General features: G+C 41.6%; 1 protein-coding gene across 12 annotated transcripts in view; it reads left to right on the top strand.

Annotated features, from left to right (window-relative positions):
- The first annotated feature begins 323 nt into the window (after positions 1 to 323).
- LOC102954804 (centromere protein P) overlaps positions 324 to 18,111 on the top strand; it is a 244,534-nt gene continuing 226,746 nt past the window's right edge. For 3 of the 12 annotated variants that reach the window (XM_042963598.1, XM_042963596.1, XM_042963597.1), the window contains exon 1: positions 335 to 498. In XM_042963598.1, the coding sequence (XP_042819532.1) occupies positions 392 to 498 (107 nt within the window). In that variant the 5' untranslated portion in view covers positions 335 to 391. The other 9 variants (XM_042963603.1, XM_042963602.1, XM_042963600.1 and 6 more) reach the window with 8 other exon arrangements.

The following is an 18,111-nucleotide window of genomic DNA, read 5'->3' on the forward strand; positions in this document are numbered from 1 at the left end:
AAGAGACACCGGGGGGGGGGGAGGGGGGGGGTTGCACTTAGGGAGGCTCCCTGTCACGTGGCCCTGGCACCGCCTCTGCCGTGACGTATCGGCCGGGTTGTTCCAAGGTCCGCCAGCTTGGGGTGGACTGCTGCGCCCTGGGGCTTCGGTCCGGAGGCCGCCCGCCCTCTCGGAGCCCCGGGACTGCGGGGGGTCAGCTGGGGGCGGGGAGCGCCGCGACGGCCACGAGCCCGGGAACCTGCGCGCGCCCGCGCGCGGGTGGCAGGCCCGGGGCCCCGCTCCCCCGCCTCCCCCGCCGGGCTCCGCGGTGGTCTGCGCCGGCAGCGCGCGAGGCTTGAAGCGCCCGACCGGGCGCGCAGTCCCTCGGGCGGCTTCCCGTCGGCGCCGCGCCATGGACGCTCGGCGAGCGGAGGTCCGCGCTTTGGAAGCCGAGATCGCGGCCCTGCGGCGCGCGTGCGAGGAGCCGCGGGCGCCGGGGGAAGACACCTCGCGAGCGCGGTACGTGCCCTCGCGGGCCCCGTGGGGCGGACGGTCTCCTCCGCGGCGTTTCCCGACCCCGGGGGCTCCGCCGCGGCGGGGCGGGGGGGTGAGGCGTCCGCGCCGAGGCCGCTCTCAGGGCAGCGTCGGCGCGGGGAAGCTGCCTTCCTTGAGGCCCTGTTCTCTGGCGGACGAGAGCGGGGGGTCCCCGCGCCTGTGTCTTGGGGCTCCCCCGGGCGGCGCCACGCCCTGTGCTTTCCCGGCGCCCCCCGCCTCGGCCCCTCTGGGACGGCTGTGCCGCAGGTTTTCATTCGCCCTGGTCGTGTGGCGGCTCCTCTGACGAACGACGGGGCTGCAAAGTACGTTGGCGGAAAGGAAACGAGCGAACGTAGCCTCGGGGCGGCGGTCAGGTGCCCGCAGGCCGGGAAGCACCGCCGGGAGGGGGGCGGGGGCGGCCCCGGGGCGTTTGGACCCCTGCGTCCCGCGGGCAGGGCGGACTGCACCGCGGCGCTGGGCGCGACGTCCCGGGCGAGGGGTGTGCGCCTGTGGCAACCCGGTGTGCGTCCATGACAACCCCGTGTGCGCCTGGGACAATCCGAAGAAGGTGCTTCTGTCAACCCTATTTTAAAGTCAGGGAAGCTGAGGCTGGGAAGAGGTGAGGTAAGAGCTGGGCTGGAGCCCAGAAATGTCATGTCAAAGCTCAGGTGCTTTGCTTAAGGAAGGAAGAGAGAAAGGGTTAGTTATGTACGTATCTATGGTCTCAAAGTCACCAGCGGCTGGAAAGTAGCAAGTATCTTCATTTTCTCACTGGAGACTGGTTTGGCATAGGTGCCGAGAGATTTTCCCGAGATCATTGGACAGGGGTTGGTAGAAAATGGAAAGGAAGAGCAACGCGAAAGGGAATGTTCACAGGCGTGGCGGATGGGATCCTGAAAGTAAAGGAAGCTGTGGAGCGAGGCAGGTGACCAGGGAGCAAACACGTTCCTCCACACGTGAAGTTGTAAATGTGTTGAAGCCCCTTGCTGCTCCAGGGGTGCTCCATGCATTGGAGGCAGTAGCAGTACTTGGGAGTTGCATAGAAATGCAGATTTGGGGGACACCTGGGTGGTCAGTTGGTTAAGGTCACGGGTTAGAGCCCTGTTGGGGATTCTCTCTCCTCTCTGCTTTCTTCTCGCGCTCACTTTTTCTAAATAAATAAATAGATGTTTAAAAAAAAAAGGGTGCTTGGATGTCTCAGGAAGAGTAAAGCTCAGGTGGTCATGATCTCTCGGTTCGTGGGTTCGAGCCCCACGTCGGGCTCTGTGCTGACAGCTCAGAGCCTGGAGCCTACTTTGGATTCTGTGTTTCCCTCTGTCTCTGCCCCTCCCCCACTCACGCTCTGTCTCTCTCTGTTTCTCAAAAAATGAATATAAAAAAAAAAGAAATAGAGATTTTGGGCCTACCCCCACCGGCTGAGCCAATCTGCATTTTAACAAGCACCCCACCCCAGCTATTTTATGTATATTTAAAAGTTTGAGAAGCACCTTGTCATACTGTCGGGAAGAGTGATTTCTTTACTGGCCACAAGGTGTCGTTATTAGCTCAGGACAGTATGTAGACTATGGATGTCATCTGTGCCTTCTCAAAGGTTGGGAAACTAGGAAGAGTCCAGATGGTGGAAAACATTACGTATTAGTCCAGGGTGTGACGTTTCTTTTTACTGTGGTGGAAAAGGAAGATGGGGACCTGCGTACCAAGCTGTGTGTGTGTGTGTTAAAATGTAACCAAATTTGCCATCTTGATGCTTTTTAAGTGTACAGATCAGTGGTATTACATACGTTGATAACGTGCTACTATGACCATCTTCTGTCTCCCTCTTTTCATCTTGTAGAACTGAAACTATAACCATTAAGCAGTAACTTTCCCATTCCCCACTCCCCTTAGTCCTTGGCAACCATTGTTCTTCTTGTCTCTATGGATTTGACATTTCTAGGTACTTCATACAAGTGAATTCATATATATTTGTCTTTTTGGGACTGGTTTATTTCACTTAGCACAATATCCTCAAGGTTCGTTCACATTGTAGCAAAATGCAGAATTTCCTTCTTTCTTCAGGCTGACTAGCGTTCTCCTGTATGTATATACCACATTTTCTTATCCTCTTATCTGTCAATGGACGTTTGGGTTACTTCCACAGTTTAGCTATTGTGAATAATGCTGCTGTCAACACATATGTACAAATATCTCTTTGAAACCCTGCTTTTAATTCTTTTGAATATGTGGGGGCGGGGAGGGAGGGGAGACTTCCTTTTCCTTCAAAGGTCCTTCTAGCTGGACTAAGTCGAATTGACCCTAGACAGATTAACAGGAGAAAATCAAATTTAAAAGGCATATGTACAAGGATTCCACATAGACCTGGAAATTCCAGAGCCAGGGAATATGAGGTCTGTAAGTCATTCTGAACTAAGGAGAAGGGGCTAGGGGTCTGGGACTTCAGAGCAAAGGAATACACTTCACAGGGCAATAAGAAGAGCAGATGTTTGGTTGTTAGATGTTTGCCCTACTATATAGGTGGGTCATCAGGTAAAATTTATCTCTGTTAATAACATTTACTCTGGGAAAGACCCCCAATTTAAGTTTTTCTGTGTGGTTAAAGGAGGGCAAACATTTTTCTGGAGCCTCCAGGGTCTTAAGTGCCTTCAGCACAAAATGATCCATATGCCACATTGCCACAGTCTTGGGGGGAGGTCTGTCCTTAACCCCTACAGATATGTCCCAAGAAGTGGAATTGCTGGATCCTTTGGTAATTCTATTTTTAATTTTTTGAGGACCTCCCCCATACTGGTTTCCACTGTGGTTGTACCATTTTATGGTGAGTTTTGGGGTGATGGTGAGGTGGTCCAGAGCCAATGGCCAAAAAAAGAATTCTTGAAGACGTCTTTCGTGCAAAAAGGTGGTTTTATTTAAAGCACGGGGACAGGACCCATGGCAGAAGAGCTGCACTGGGGTTGTGACAGATAACTCATTATATACTCGCGGTTTGGGAGGGTATCAGGGATAGAGTAAGTCTCCCGAAGTAATTTTGGAAGCAAGATTTCCCAGGACCTTGAGAGGTTAGCTGTTGCTAGGGAAACGCCATTTATTACCGTTTAGTAAAACCTCAGTCACGGGACCCTTCATATATATATCTGTGGCCATAAGCCTGGAGTATGATTGCTAGCATATATCTTGGGGCAGTTGACATGAAGGAAGTTTCCAAAGGAATTTTTATATGTTAAAGGAGACTTACAGGATCCTGGGGGTTGGGATAATGTTAAGCTAAGATTCTCTTTTGCCCCCAGCAAAGAGTCATCATGGAGGCAGCTGAGCTCCTAGAGGGAGGTTCACTCTGCCGATTTCAAGGACTTGTAAATGGGATGTAGGCAGTAGGGGAATTTAATTTTTTATTTGCCTTAGTTTCCCACATCACCATGGCAAGCACTTAAACCCCTTTCCTTTGTTCTTGGGTAGCCAGGAGTGTCTGAGGAGTATCACACAGATCCCACCTGGTTTGGGGGTGGTGGTGCTGTTAGCCTGCACTTTGGCCTCAGCTTGCCCCACGCACCCTCATCATTTTACGTTCCCACCAACAGTCTACAGTGTTTCCAGATTGTCTACATCCTCACCAATATTGTCTTTTTCCCCCTGGTTTTGGGTTTTTTTCTTGTTGTTTTTGTTTTGTTTTATAGTAGCCATCCTAATAGGTGTGGGGTCAGTTCCCTAATGATTAGCGATATTGAGCATCTTTTTATGTGCTTATTGGCCATGTGCCTTTGTGCCAGTCTCAGCCCATCTGTAGTAATGCTATTCAATAGAAATGCCTGGAGCCAGTGTTCCCAGGGAACTTTCCCCATTCCACACCTATGTTACGAATGGATCAAACTTTGTGGTTCTTGTGATTGTAAGATGCCCTTCCTCAATAACCTTTAGGAAACTTTGAAGGAAAAAAAAATATTATTTACAAGCTCTAGAGTGCATAAGCAATGCCACAGGAGCCACATAACCGGGTCATTGATGCAGAGAGGGAGACAGAGACAGAGAATGAGAGAACAGGACTGGGGTTCTGCTTTTATTTGGGTTGAGGGTGGGGGTCTAGGGTTTCAATAGGGTTTCAAGGACTCACTCTCAATTGGTGAACTTAAAACATAAGAGTAGGAATATAAAGTACAGGAAGAGAAAAAACAAGTGACCCAAGTGGTCAGGTTTTGAAATGAACTAAGATCTCTAAAACAAAGGGAAGGCAGTCTGGCTGTTCCATCCTGTGGTTTGCCAATGTGTCTGTCTGTTGGAGGTCACCTTCATTGAAGGGGATGCAGCAGATGCCTCTGCAGTCAAAGCTCACATTCAGCACCTGCATTAGAATAAGAAAAGCCAACTGTTGGGTCTTAAGCTATTATTATGTCCTCTTTGGAGAAATGTCCATCCAGTTTCCGTGCCCATTATTGAACAGGTTGGTTTTTGTTGTTGCTTTAGGAGTACTTTATATATTTTGGAAATTAAACCCTTATCAGATAATGTGATTAACAAATATCTTTTCTCATTCTGTGGGTTGCCTTTTTACTGTCTTGATAGTGTCTTATGTTGTACAATTTTTAAAAATGTTCATGAGGTCCAGTTTGTCTATTTTTTCTTTTGTTACCTGTGCCTTTGCTGTTATATCCAAGAAATCCTTGCCCTAGCCGATTTATGAAGCTTTTGTCCTATGTTTTCTTCCAAGAGTTTTGTTTTAGGTCTTACATTTAGATGTTTGAGTTAATTTTTTTTTAATTTTTTTTTTTAATGTTTATTTATTTTTGAGACAGAGAGACAGAGCATGAATGGGGGAGGGTCAGAGAGAGGGAGACACAGAATCTGAAACGGGCTCCAGGCTCTGAGCTGTCAGCACAGAGCCCGACGCGGGGCCCGAACTCACGGACCGCGAGATCATGACCTGAGCCGAAGTTGGCCGCTTAACTGACTGAGCCACCCAGGCACCCCGTGTTTGAGTTAATTTTTGAATATGTTAGGGAAGGGTCCAAATTCATTCTTTTGTGGACGTTCAGTTTTTCCAGCACTATTTGAATGTTACTGGCAAGCTTGTCAAAAATGATTTGATCATATATGTAAAGGTTCATTTCTGGGTTCTCTGATTCTATTACAGTCATCAATCTGTTTGTCTTTATGCCAATACTACACTGTTTTGATTACTGTACCTTTCAGTTAAGTTTTTTTTACTTTTTTTTTAAACGTTTATTCATTAAAAAAAATTTTTTTTGCATTTATTTATTTTTGAGCAACAGTGAGACAAAGCGTGAGCGGGGGGGGGGGCAGAGAGAGAAGGAGACACAGAATCTGAAGCAGGCTCCAGGCTCTGAGCAAGCAGTCAGCACAGAGCCCGATGTGGGGCTCAAACCCACAAACTGTGAGATCATGACCTGGGCTGAATTTGGACGCTCAACCTACTGAACCACCCAGGTGCCCTGAAACGTTTATTCATTTTTGAGAGAGACACAGAGCGTGAGCGGGGGAGGGGCAGAGAGCTGGAGACAAAGAACCCCAAGCAAGCTCCAGGCCTTGAGCTGTCAGCACAGAGCCTGACACAGGATTCTAACCCACACACCACAAGATCTTGACCTGAGCTGAAGTCAGGTGTTTAACTGACTCAGCCACCCAGGCACCCCTCCGTTAAGTTTTGAAATCAGGAAGTGTGAGTCCTCCAGTTTTGTTCTTTATCAAGATTATTTTGGCTATCTGGGATCCCTTGAGATTCCACATGAATTTTAGGATGGGTTTTTTTATTTCTGTAAAAAAACCTCATTGGGACTTTGATAGGGATTGCATCGAATCTGTAGATTGCTGAGGGGTAATATTGACATTTTAATAATACTAAGTTTTCCAATCCATTAACATGAGATGTGTTTCTATTCATATCAGTTTTTTTTCAGCAATGTTTTTGTGGTTTTCATTGTACAAGTCTTACCTTCCTAAGGCAAATTCCTTCCTAAGGTTAGTTCCTAAATATTCTTTTTGATGCTGTTGTAAATGGAATTGTTTTTGTAATTTACATTTTTCAGATTGTTGGGTTATAGAAATGCATCTGATTTTTGTATGGTGATTTTGTATCCTGATACTTTGCTAAATTCATTTATTCTAATGCTTTTGTTGTGGAATCTTGAGGGTTTTGTACATACAAGATTATACCATCTGTAAACAAAGATAATTTTAATTCCTTTCCAATTTGGATGCCTTTTATTTCTGTTTCTTGCTCACTTGCTCAACCTCGAGTTTCCAGAACCATGTTTAAGTGGTGAAAGTGGACATCCTTACTTTCTTCATATGTGGCTTTTATTATGTTAAGATAATTTCCTTCTACTCCTAGGGTTTTGACTGTTTTATCATTAAAGTGTGTTGAATTTTGTCAAATGCTATTTTTTTTAAAGTTTATTTTGAGAGAGTGTGAGAGAGCATGAGTGGGGGAGGGGTAGAGAGCGAGGGAGACAGAGGATCTGAAGCGACCTCTGTGCTGACGGCAGCGAGCCTGATGAAGGGCTCAAAACTCATGAACCACAAGATCTTGACCTGAGCCGAAGTCAGATGCTTAACCAACTGAGTCTCCTGGGTGCCCCATTAAATGCTTTTTCTACATTAAGTGAGATAACCAAGTCTTTTTTTCCCTTCTTTGTGTTAATGGTGATATATTACATTGATCAATTTTGTATGTTGAACCATCCTTGTATTCCAGAAATAAATCCTATGTGGTCATGATGTGTAATCCCCTTAATATGCTGCTTAATTTCATTAACTACTAATTTGTTGAGGATTTTTACATTATTGTTCGTAAGTAATATTGGTCTGTAGTTTTCTTGGAATATCTTTATCTGGCTTTGGTGTCAGAGTTGTGCTGGCCTAATAGAATAAGTTACAAAGTGTTCTCCAACTTTTTGGAAAAGTTTGAAAAGGATTGGTTGGTTTTTAGTTAAATGTTTGGTAGAATTCACTCTTGTAGTTATCGGGTCCAGGGCTTTTATTTGTTGGAGATTTTTTGATTACAGATTCAACCACACTAGTTATTGGTCTATTCAGATTTCTTATTTTTGGGGGATTTAATCTTGGTAGGGTTTGTGTTTCTAGGATTTGAGCCATGTCAGGTAGAGTATCCAATGTATTGGCATACAGTTGTTCATAATAGTATCATAAACTTTTTATTTTTGTAGAATTGGTAATGTCCCTGTTTTAATTTCTGATTTTAGTAATTTGAGTCTTTGTTTTTGTTTTGTTTTGTTTTTAAGTAAACTCTGTGCCTGGTGTGAGGCTCAAACACATGACTCCAAAAATCAAGAATCCCATGCTCTACTGCTTAAGCCAGCCAGGTGCCCCTTTTCATTCTGTTTTTTAGTCCATCTAGCTAAAGTTTTGTTAATTTTATTGATCCTCTCAAAGAGCCAACTTTTGGTTTCATCTATTTTCTCTTGTCTATTTCATTTCTCTCTGCTCTAATCTTTATTATTTCCTCTTTTTGCTATCTTTGGTTTAGTTCATTCTTTTTCTATTTCCTTGAGTTGTAACATTAGGTTGTTTATTTGAGATCTTATTTTTTAATTTAAGCATTTATAGCTGTAAATGTCCCCCTTAGCACAGCTTTTGATATGTCCCTTAAATTCTGGTATATTGTATTTTCATTTTGTCTTTAAGTATATTCTCATTTCCCTGTGGTTTCTTCTGAAATCTATTGATTGTTTAAAAGTGTGTTAATTTCCACAATTTTGTGACCTTTTCTGTTTTCCTTCTGTTACTGATATCTAATTTCATCCCTTTATGGTTGGAGAAGATACTTTATATGATAAGTATGTTTTAAAATACATAGAGACTTGGAATGCCTTGGTGGCTCAGTCCGTTGAGCATTTGACTCTTGATTTTGGCACAGGTCATGATCCCAGGGTTGTGGGATCGAACCCCTCATTGGGCTCCTCTCTGTGGCATGGAGCCTGCTTAAGAATTTCTCTCTCTCTATCCCTGTCTTCTTTTCTCCCTCTGCTCTTCTCCCATGCTCACTTGCTCTCTCTAAAATAAAAAAAAAAAAAAAATACATTGAGACTTAATTTGTTGTCCAATATCTTGGAAAATGGCCCATGTGCATTTGAGAATTTATATATGTCTGTTAGGTCTGTCTGTTGTTGGGTAGAAGGTTCTGTATATGTCTATTAGATCTAACTGGTTTATTGTGTTGTTTTCACTACTCTGTTTCCTTACCTATCCTTTGTCTAGTTCTACCCATTATTGTAAGTTGGGGTATTGAAGTCTCCAACTGCTATTTTAGTTTCTTTTAAGGTGTAATTGTATATAACATTATGTTAATTTCACGTGTACAATATAATTTGATATTTGTACATATTGCAAAATGATCACCACGCTAAATCTAGTTAACATCCATACACAGTTACAAGTTTTTTTCCTTGTGATATGAACTTTTTTCTTTTCTTCTTTTTTTTAATGTGAGATTATTTTAATAACTGATAACAGTGTATGTAATGGAATGTCATCCGGTGTATGTCAATATACTGTTTACATTTATGCCATGGAGACATATGTATTTTTTTAATAGTATGTAAATTTTATTTTTTTAATAGTATGTAAAACTTTTTTTTAAATATAATTTATTGTCAAATTGGCTAACATATAGTGTGTAAAGAGTGCTCTTGGTTTTTGGGGTAGATTCCCGTGGTTCATCACTTACATATAACACCCAGTGCTCATCCCAACAAGTGCCCTCCTCAATACCCATCACCCATTTTCCCCTCTCTCCCACCCCTCCGTCAACCCTCAGTTTGTTCTCTGTATTTAAGAGTCTTTTATGGTTTGCCTCCTTCCCTCTCTGTAACTATTTTTTCCCCCTTCTCTTCCCCCATGGTCTTCTGTTAAGTTTCTCAAGATCCACATATGAGTGAAAACATATGATATATCTGTCTTTGACTGACTTATTTCACTCAGCATAATACCTTCCAGTTTCCATCCACGTTGCTGCAAATGGCAGGATTTCATTCTTTCTCATTACCAAGTAGTATTCTATTGTATATATAAACCACATCTTATTTATCCATTCAGTTGATGGACATTTAGGCTCTTTCCATAATTTGCTTATTGTTGAAAGCACTGCTATAAACATTGGGGTAAATGTGCCCCCATGAATCAGCTCTCCTGTATCCTTTGGATAAATTCTTAGTAGTGCTATTGCTGGGTCGTAGGGTAGTTCTGTTTTTAATTTTTTGAGGAACCTCCACACTGTTTTCCAGAGCGGCTGCACCAGTTTGCATTCCCACCAACAGTCCAAGAGAGTTCCTGTTTCTCCACATCCTCACCAGCATCTGTTGTTTCCTGATTTGTTCATTTTAGCCATTCTGACCAGTCGGTATAAGGTGGTATCTCAGTGTGGTTTTAATTTGTATCTCCCTGATGATGAGTGATACTGAGCATCTTTTCTTTTTAAAAAAAACTTTTTTAATGTTTATTTATTTTTGAGACAGAGAGAGACAGAGCATAAATGGGGGAGGGTCAGAGAGAGGAAGACACAGTGAAGCAGGCTCCAGGCTCCGAGCTGTCAACACAGAGCCCGACGCGGGGCTCGAACTCACGGACTGTGAGACCATGACCTGAGCCGAAGTCGGATGCTTAACTGACTGAGCCACCCAGGGGCCCCTTGAGCATCTTTTCATGTGTCTCTTGGCCATCTGGATATCTTCTTTGGAAAAGTGTCTATTCATGTCTTCTGCCCATTTCTTTACTGGATTATTTGTTTTTCGGGTGTGGAGTTTGGTAAGTTCTTTATAGATTTTGGATACTAACCCTTTATCTGTTATGTCATTTGCAAATATCTCCCATTCCATCAGTTGCCTTTTAGTTTTCTTAATTGTTTCTTTTGCTGTGCAGAAGCTTTTTGTCTTGATGAGGTCCCAATAGTTAATTTTTGCTTTTAATTCCCTTGCCTTTGCAGATGTGTTGAGCAAGAAATTGCTGCGGCTAAGGTCAAAGAAGTTGTTGCCTGCTTTCTCCTCTAGGGTTTTGATGGTTTCCTGTCTCACATTTAGGTGTTTCATCCACTTCGAGTTTATTTTTGTGTATGGTGTAAGAAAGTGGCCTAGTTTCGTTCTTCTACATGTTGCTGTCCAGTTCTCCTAGCACCATTTGCTAAAGAGACTTTTTTCCATTGGATACTCTTTCCTGCTTTGTCAAAGATGAGTTGGCCATACATTTGTGGGTCCAATTCTGGGTTCTCTATTCTATTCCACTGATCTCTGTGTCTGTTTTTGTGCCAATACCATACTGTCTTGGTGATTGCAGCTTTGCAGTAAAGGCTGAAGTCTGGGATTGTGATGCTTCCCACTTTGGTTTTCTTCTTCAAGAAAGAAGGCTATTCAAGAAAAATTCAAGAAAAATTGGCTATTCTGGGTCTTTTGTGGTTCCATAAAAATTTTAGGATTGGTTGTTCTAGTTTTGAGGAGACTGCCGGTACGATTTTGATTGGGATTGCATTGAATGTATAGATTGCTTTGGGTAGTATTGACATTTTAACAGTATTTATTCTTTCAGTCCGTGAGCATGGAATGTTTTTCCATTTCTTTGTGTCTTCTTCAATTTCCTTTGTAAGTTTTCTATAGTTTTCAGCATATGGATCTTTTACATCCTTGGTTAGGTTTATTCTTAGGTATTTTATGGTTCTGGGTACAATTGTAAATGGGATCCATTTTTTTATTTCTTTTTCTGTTGCTTCATTATTGGTGTATAGAAATGCAACTGATTTCTGTTCATTGATTTTGTACGCTGTGACTTTGCTGAATTCATGTATCAGTTCTAGCAGGCTTTTGGTGGAGTCTTTTGGGTTTCCATTTAGAGTATCATGTTGTCTGCGAGAAGTGAAACTTTGGAGTTCTTTGCCAATTTTGATGCCTTTTATTTCATTTTGTTGTCTGATGGCTGAAGCAAGGACTTCCAGCACTGTTAAACAACAGTGGTGAGAGTGGACATTCCTGTTGTGTTCCTGATCTCAGGGAGAAAGCTCTCAGTTTTTCCCCATTATGGATGATACTTGCTGTGGGCTTTTCATATATGGCTTTTATGATTAGCTATGTTCCTTCTATCCCAACTTTCTTGAGGGTTTTTGTTAAGAAACAATGCTGTATTTTGTCAAATGCTTTTTCTTCATCTATTGATAGGATCATATGGTTCTTTTCTTTTATTGTGATGTATCACATGTGCATATTGAACCAGCCCTACAGCACAGGAATGAATCCCACTTGATCATGGTGAATAATTCTTTTTATATACTGTTGAATTCAATTTGCTAGTATCTTGTTGAGAATTTTTGCATCCATGTTCATTAGGGATATTGGCCTGTAATTCTCCTTTTCTGTGGGGTCTCTGTGTAGTTTGGGAACCAAGGTAATGCTGGCTTCATAGGATGAGTCTGGAAGCTTTCTTTCTGTTTCTATTTTCAGGAACAGCTTGAGAAGGATAGGTATTAACTCTGCTTTAAATGTCTGGTAGACTTCCCCTGGGAAGCCATCTGTCCTGGGACTCTTCTTTGTTGGGAGATTTTTGATAACTGATTCAATTTCTTCACTAGTTTTGGGTCTGTTCAAATTTTCTATTTCTTCCGTTTGAGTTTTGGAAGTCTGTGGGTGCTTAGGAATTTGTCCGTTTCTTCCAGGTTGTCCAGTTTGTCGGCATATAATTTTTCATAGTATTCTCTGATAACTGCTTGTATTTCTGAGGGATTGGTTGTGATAAATCCATTTTCATTTGTGATTTTATTTATTTAGATCTTCTGGCTAGGGGTTTATCAATTTTGTTTCTTTTTTAAAAAAAACAGCTCTTAGTTTCATTGATCTGTTCTACTGGTTTTTTTTTGGGGGGGGATTCTATATTGTTTATTTATGCTCTGATCTTTTTTATTTCTCTTCTTCTGCTGGATTTGGGGTTTCATTGTTGTTCTGCTTCTAGTTCCTTTAGGTGTGCTGTTAGATTTTGTACTTGGGATTTTTCTTGTTTCTTGAGTTAGGCCTGGATTGCAATGTATTTATTTTCCTCTTAGGAATGCCTTTGCTGCATCCCAAAGGGTTTGGACTGTTGTGTTTTCATTTTCATTTGTGTCCTTATATTTTTTAGTATCTTCTTTAATTGCCTGGTTCACCCATTCATTCTTTAGTAGGGTGAACTTTTAAGATTTACTCTTTTATCAACCTACAAATGTGTAATACAGTATTATTAATTATAGTCACTATGCTGTACATTATATTCCTAGGACTTTTTAATTGTATTGCTGGAAGTTTGTATACTTTGACCACCTTTTACCCATTTTCCCAAACCCCCTCACCCTTGCCCCTGGCAGCCATCAATCTACTCTCTTTCTATGAGTTCGGGGTTTTTTAGATTCTACATGTAAGTGAGATCATACAATAACCTGTCCATCTGGTCTGACTTGTTTCACATAACATAATGCCTTCAAGGTTCATCCATATTGTCACAAATGGCAGGATATTCTTCTTTTTATGTGGCTGAATGACATTTAGTTGTATAGTAGACACCACATCTTTGTTCATTATTTGTTGACAAGTTGTTTCCTTGTTTTGGCTATTGTAAATAATGCTGTAGTGAACATGAGGATGCATGTATCTTTGTGTTTTTGTTTCACTCAAATAAATACACAGAAATGGAATTGCTGATTTACATGGTAATTCTATTTTTAATTTTTTGAGGAACCTTCATACTGTTTTCTGTACTGGCTGCACCAATATACATTACTACCAACAATATATTCTTGCCAACTCGTGTTATTTTGTTTATGGTAATAGTCATTCTGACAGGTGTGAGGTGATACCTTGTTGTGGTTTTGACTCGCATTTCCCTGATGATTAGTAATATTGGGCACCTTTTCTGTGTACTTGTTGGCCAGCTATATATCTTCTTTGGAAAAATTTCTATTCAGATTCTCTTCCCATTTTTTAATCAGACTTTTTTTTTCTTTTGTCATTGAGTTAATGAGTTCTTTATATATTTTGGATGTTAACTCCTTGGTAGTACATGATTTGCAAATATTTTCTACCATTGCATAGTTAGCTTTTTAATTTTACTAATTTCTTTTGCTGTAGAGAAATTTTTTAGTTGATGTAGTCCTGCTTGTTGATTTTTTTTCCTTTTGTTGGATTTGCTTTTGGTATCAAATCCAAAAAGTCGGTACCAAGACCAATATAGAGAGCTTACCACCTCTGCTTTCTTCTAGGAAATTGTCCACGTATTTCTTTTATTGAGGTCTTTATTTCTTTATATGGTATCAGGTTACTATCTGGTGTACTTTTTTTTAAGTTTATTTATCGTGAGAGAGGTAGAGTGAGTGTGAGCCAGGAGGGGCAGAGAGAGAGAGAGAATTCCAAGCAGGTTCTTCACTGTCAGTGCAGAGCCCAACACAAGGCTCTAACCCCCAAACCACGGGGTTTTACCTGAGCTGAAATCCAGAGTCAGACATTTAACTGAATGAGCCATCCAGGTGTCCCTGTCTAGTGTACTTTTATCTTTCAGGTCTCTCTTGAACATTTCTTGTAGGGTAGGTCTAATGGTAACAAAATCCTTTGCCTTTGCCTTTTATTTCTTTGGAAATGTCTTAATTTCTTCCTCACTTTTAAAGGGCAGTTTTGCCGGATACAGATATTCCTTGGAAATATTGTGGGTTCAGTACCAGACCACCACAATAAAGTGAGCATCACAATAAAACTAGTCAAGTGAACTTTTTGGTTGTCCAGTAAATACAAAAGTTAGGTTTATACTCCACTGTAGTCTGTTAAGTGTGCAATGTCATTATGTCTGAAGAAAATGTTTTATACCTTAATTAAAAAGTACTTCTTTGCTAAAAATGCTCACCATCATCTGGGCTTTCAGTGAATCATATTCCCTGATCACAGATCACCATAACAAATGTAATAATACTGAAAAAGTTTGAGATATTGTGAGAATTTCCAAAATATGATTCAGAGACACAAAGTGAGCCAATACTCTTGGAAAAGATGGCACTAATAGACTTGCTCAACACAGGGTTGCCACAAACCTTCAGTAAAACTTGCAATATTTGGGAAGCACAGTAAAACAAAGCACAATAAGATGCGGTATACATAGGATTGTTGGTTCAGTTTTTTCTTTTAGCACCTGGACTGTATAGGCCCCCTGTCTTCTGGTGTCCAAAATTTCTAATGAGAAATCTCATATTTTATTGAGAAACCCTTGCATGTGGTGGTTTGCTTCTCTTTTGTTGCTTTCAAGGTTCATCTTTATGCTTGGGTTTTATAAATTTGATTATATCTTGGTGGGAGTCTCTCTGAGTTTGCTGAGTATCTTGTATTTTCATATTCATGTCTTTCATGAAATTTGTGGAGTTTTTAGTCATTGTTTCTTCAGATATCCTGTCTGCCTCTTTCTCCTCGGGCTCTCATGACGCGTATGTTGGTCCTTTTGAGGGTGTCCCACAAATCCTTTATGCTTTGTTCCTTTTTTCAGTCTTTTTTCTTTCTGCGCCTCAGCCTCAGTAATGTCCATTGTCTTATCTTCAGGTTCACTGATCATTCTGCCTGCTCAAATCTGCCTTTGAATCCCTCTAGTGAATTTTTCATTTCAGTTATTGTATCTTTGAGCTCCAGAATTCCTTTTTGGTTTCTTTTTTTTTTTTTTTTTTTTTTAATGTTTATTCATTTATTTTTGAGAGAGAGAGATAGTGTGAGTAGAGGAGGGGCAGAGAGAGAGGAGACAGAGAATCCCAAGCAAGCTCTGTGCTGCCAGTGCAGAACCCAACGTGGAGCTTCGACTCACAAGGCTGTGAGATCATGATCTGAGCCAAACCAAGAAGGTGGATGCTTAACCAACTGAGCCACCCAGGCTGCCCCCCTTTTTTGTTTATTATTTTAGGATTTTCATTTCTCTCTCTTTTTTAAAATGTTTATTTTGAGGGAGCGTGTGCATCTATGCAGGTGGGAGAGGGGCAGAGAGAGGGAGAGAGAATTCTAGGCAGGCTCCATGCTGTCAGTGCAGAGCCCAACATGGGGCTGGATCTCACTGACTGAGGTCAAGAGTTGGACACTTCACCGACTGAGCCACCCAGGTGCCCTTGTTTATTTTGTTTAGTTTTATTATTTTGTAGGCTGTGTGTTGAAGATAAGCCTGAGGTGCAAACTTTCTGTCTTCTTATGTCTTTTCTGAGCCTTTCCTTGGGCACTGTATTCACTTTCCAGTTTTTCCCATACGTTCAGTTGATTTTGAATGTCTTAATCTTTAAGGTGAGGCTCTTTAAATGAGATAAGCCAAAAATAATGGGGAAGAAAAGAGTCGTGGCTCTTTAAATCTCCTGGAGCTCCCTTCAGCCAGAGGAGCAGGGCTTGTAATACTGGGAGCTGGTGCAACACTGGCTGTCTGTCTCTTTGCACCTCTTTTGTCAGAAGCAGCAATCAGCACAGCCACTCAGCGTTTGTGGACGGTCTTTTTTTTGCCTACTCTTACTTTTCTGAAGTGTGTGCAGTCTGCTTTAGGAACGTGTACACAGCTGCCTGCCTATTGTTGGAGTGGGGGATACATAGCTATTACTGTGCTGAGACCTGAAATTGCCCCAAACTGACCACAGTTAACTCCAAGCCTTCCCCTGGAAGTTGTAAGCCTTCAGCAGAATTCACAGTTTTAACAAAGTTTCATCAGATTCTGCCAATGCGGTTATTGTGTAGGTGGCTGCTTCCTACTCCACCAGCTTCCCAGAATCCTAGATCATTGACTTTTGAAATCAGGTCTCTTGTAGATCCGTTTTATTTTTTAAAGTTCATTTTGAGAGAGAGCTCGCAGATGTGTTTGTGTAGGGGAGGGGCAGAGAGAGAGAATCCCGAGCAGGGTCACACTGACAGTGCAGAGACCAGCGCAGCGCTTGATCCCACAAACCTTGAGATCATGACCTGAGCCAAGATCAAGAGTCAAATGCGTAACCCACTGCGCTACCCAGGCACCCCTCTTATAGGTTTGTTTTAAGACAAAGAAGTTTCTTGGGGTGCCTGGGTGGCTCAGTGGGTTAAGCATCTGACTCTTGGTTTCAGCTCAGGTCATGATCTCATGGTCTGTGAGTTCAAGCCCCATGTCTGGCTTCACGCTGACAGTGCAGAGCCTGCTTTGGATTCTCTCTCTCCTCTCTCTGCCCCTCCCCTGCTCACTCGCGGTATCTCTCTTCTCTCTCAAAATAAATAAACTTTAAGTAAATAAAGAAGCTTCTTGTGGAACTCTAATTTTGACCAAGATAAATTACGCTCCTAAGACAAAGTAACAAGTAATATAGTGCAAAGCCAGTAAAAATGTATCATCCCAAATCATTGAAACTCATGTCGGTAATTGAAATAGACTAATGATATTTTGCTCAAAGTAAATCACTGCTATGAATGAGAATATGCAGGTTTTCTCTTTTAGGTGTATGGTAAAATATACATAGGATTTAACCATTTTAGCCTTTTTTAAGTATGTAGTTCAATTGGATTAAGTGCTTTTACGTTGTCATGCCGTCATCACCACTTTTTCCTCACCCCAAAGTGGTACTCTGTACCCATTAAGCAATAACTTCCCATTCTCTCCTTTCTCAGCCACAGGTTCTTTTTTGAATTCTGCATATCTAGTTTTCTTTCTTTCTTTTTTTTTTTTTTTGAACGTTTTTTATTTATTTTTGGGACAGAGAGAGACAGAGCATGAACGGGGGAGGGGCAGAGAGAGAGGGAGACACAGAATCGGAAACAGGCTCCAGGCTCCGAGCCATCAGCCCAGAGCCTGACGCGGGGCTCGAACTCACGGACCGCGAGATCGTGACCTGGCTGAAGTCGGACGCTTAACCGACTGCGCCACCCAGGCGCCCCAAATTCTGCATATCTAGTTTTCAATGTGATGATTTAGTTCTTTTATCAGTTTGCTCTGTTGGAAACACCATAAAGTTTTCATTCATAGTTTTCTGTGATATTTGGTATTTGCATAACAGGAATTTATCATTTATATATGAAGATTCCTTCTTGCTTTCATTAGCGTTCTCAGTTTAGTTTTTTTATCACTTAATTATAGCCAATACAAAAGAGCTTGTGGTAGTCTCTCAGGTGATAGAGAATATACTTAAATATTTTCAATTAACGTTAAGACAAAAATTTAAAAGATATTTTCATCCTTTCTACAAGCATTAGATCTCCAGTGTAAAGAATACAGAGTTAGGTTATTTCCTATAGACCTGGCATAAGGTCATAAGAGTGCAGGTTAATGTAGTAGAATCAGGAATAGACAAGGAGGGATAGCTATGCGATGGAGCAGAAAGTATGGCAGTAAATCCAGTGTGAAGGATTAACAGAGCCAAGGATAACTCCAAAGATAGAGAGCCTGAGATATCAAGAGACAGATTTTATCAGTCACAGAAGTAGGGAAATACGGCAGACAAACTAATTTAATACAAAAACATTTATTGGGTCAACAAGCTAAGTCTACTGTGCAAGAAGAAGAAATGTATGATTGGAGGTATGATTTAGGAATTACTGATGTAGAAGAGTTGAGATTGATCACTGAGTTTTTCTCTAGAATGAGAGAACGGTATTTAGATCAGCA

This window comes from Panthera tigris, chromosome D4 (assembly GCF_018350195.1).
Source record: "Panthera tigris isolate Pti1 chromosome D4, P.tigris_Pti1_mat1.1, whole genome shotgun sequence".
NCBI lineage: Eukaryota > Metazoa > Chordata > Mammalia > Carnivora > Felidae > Panthera > Panthera tigris.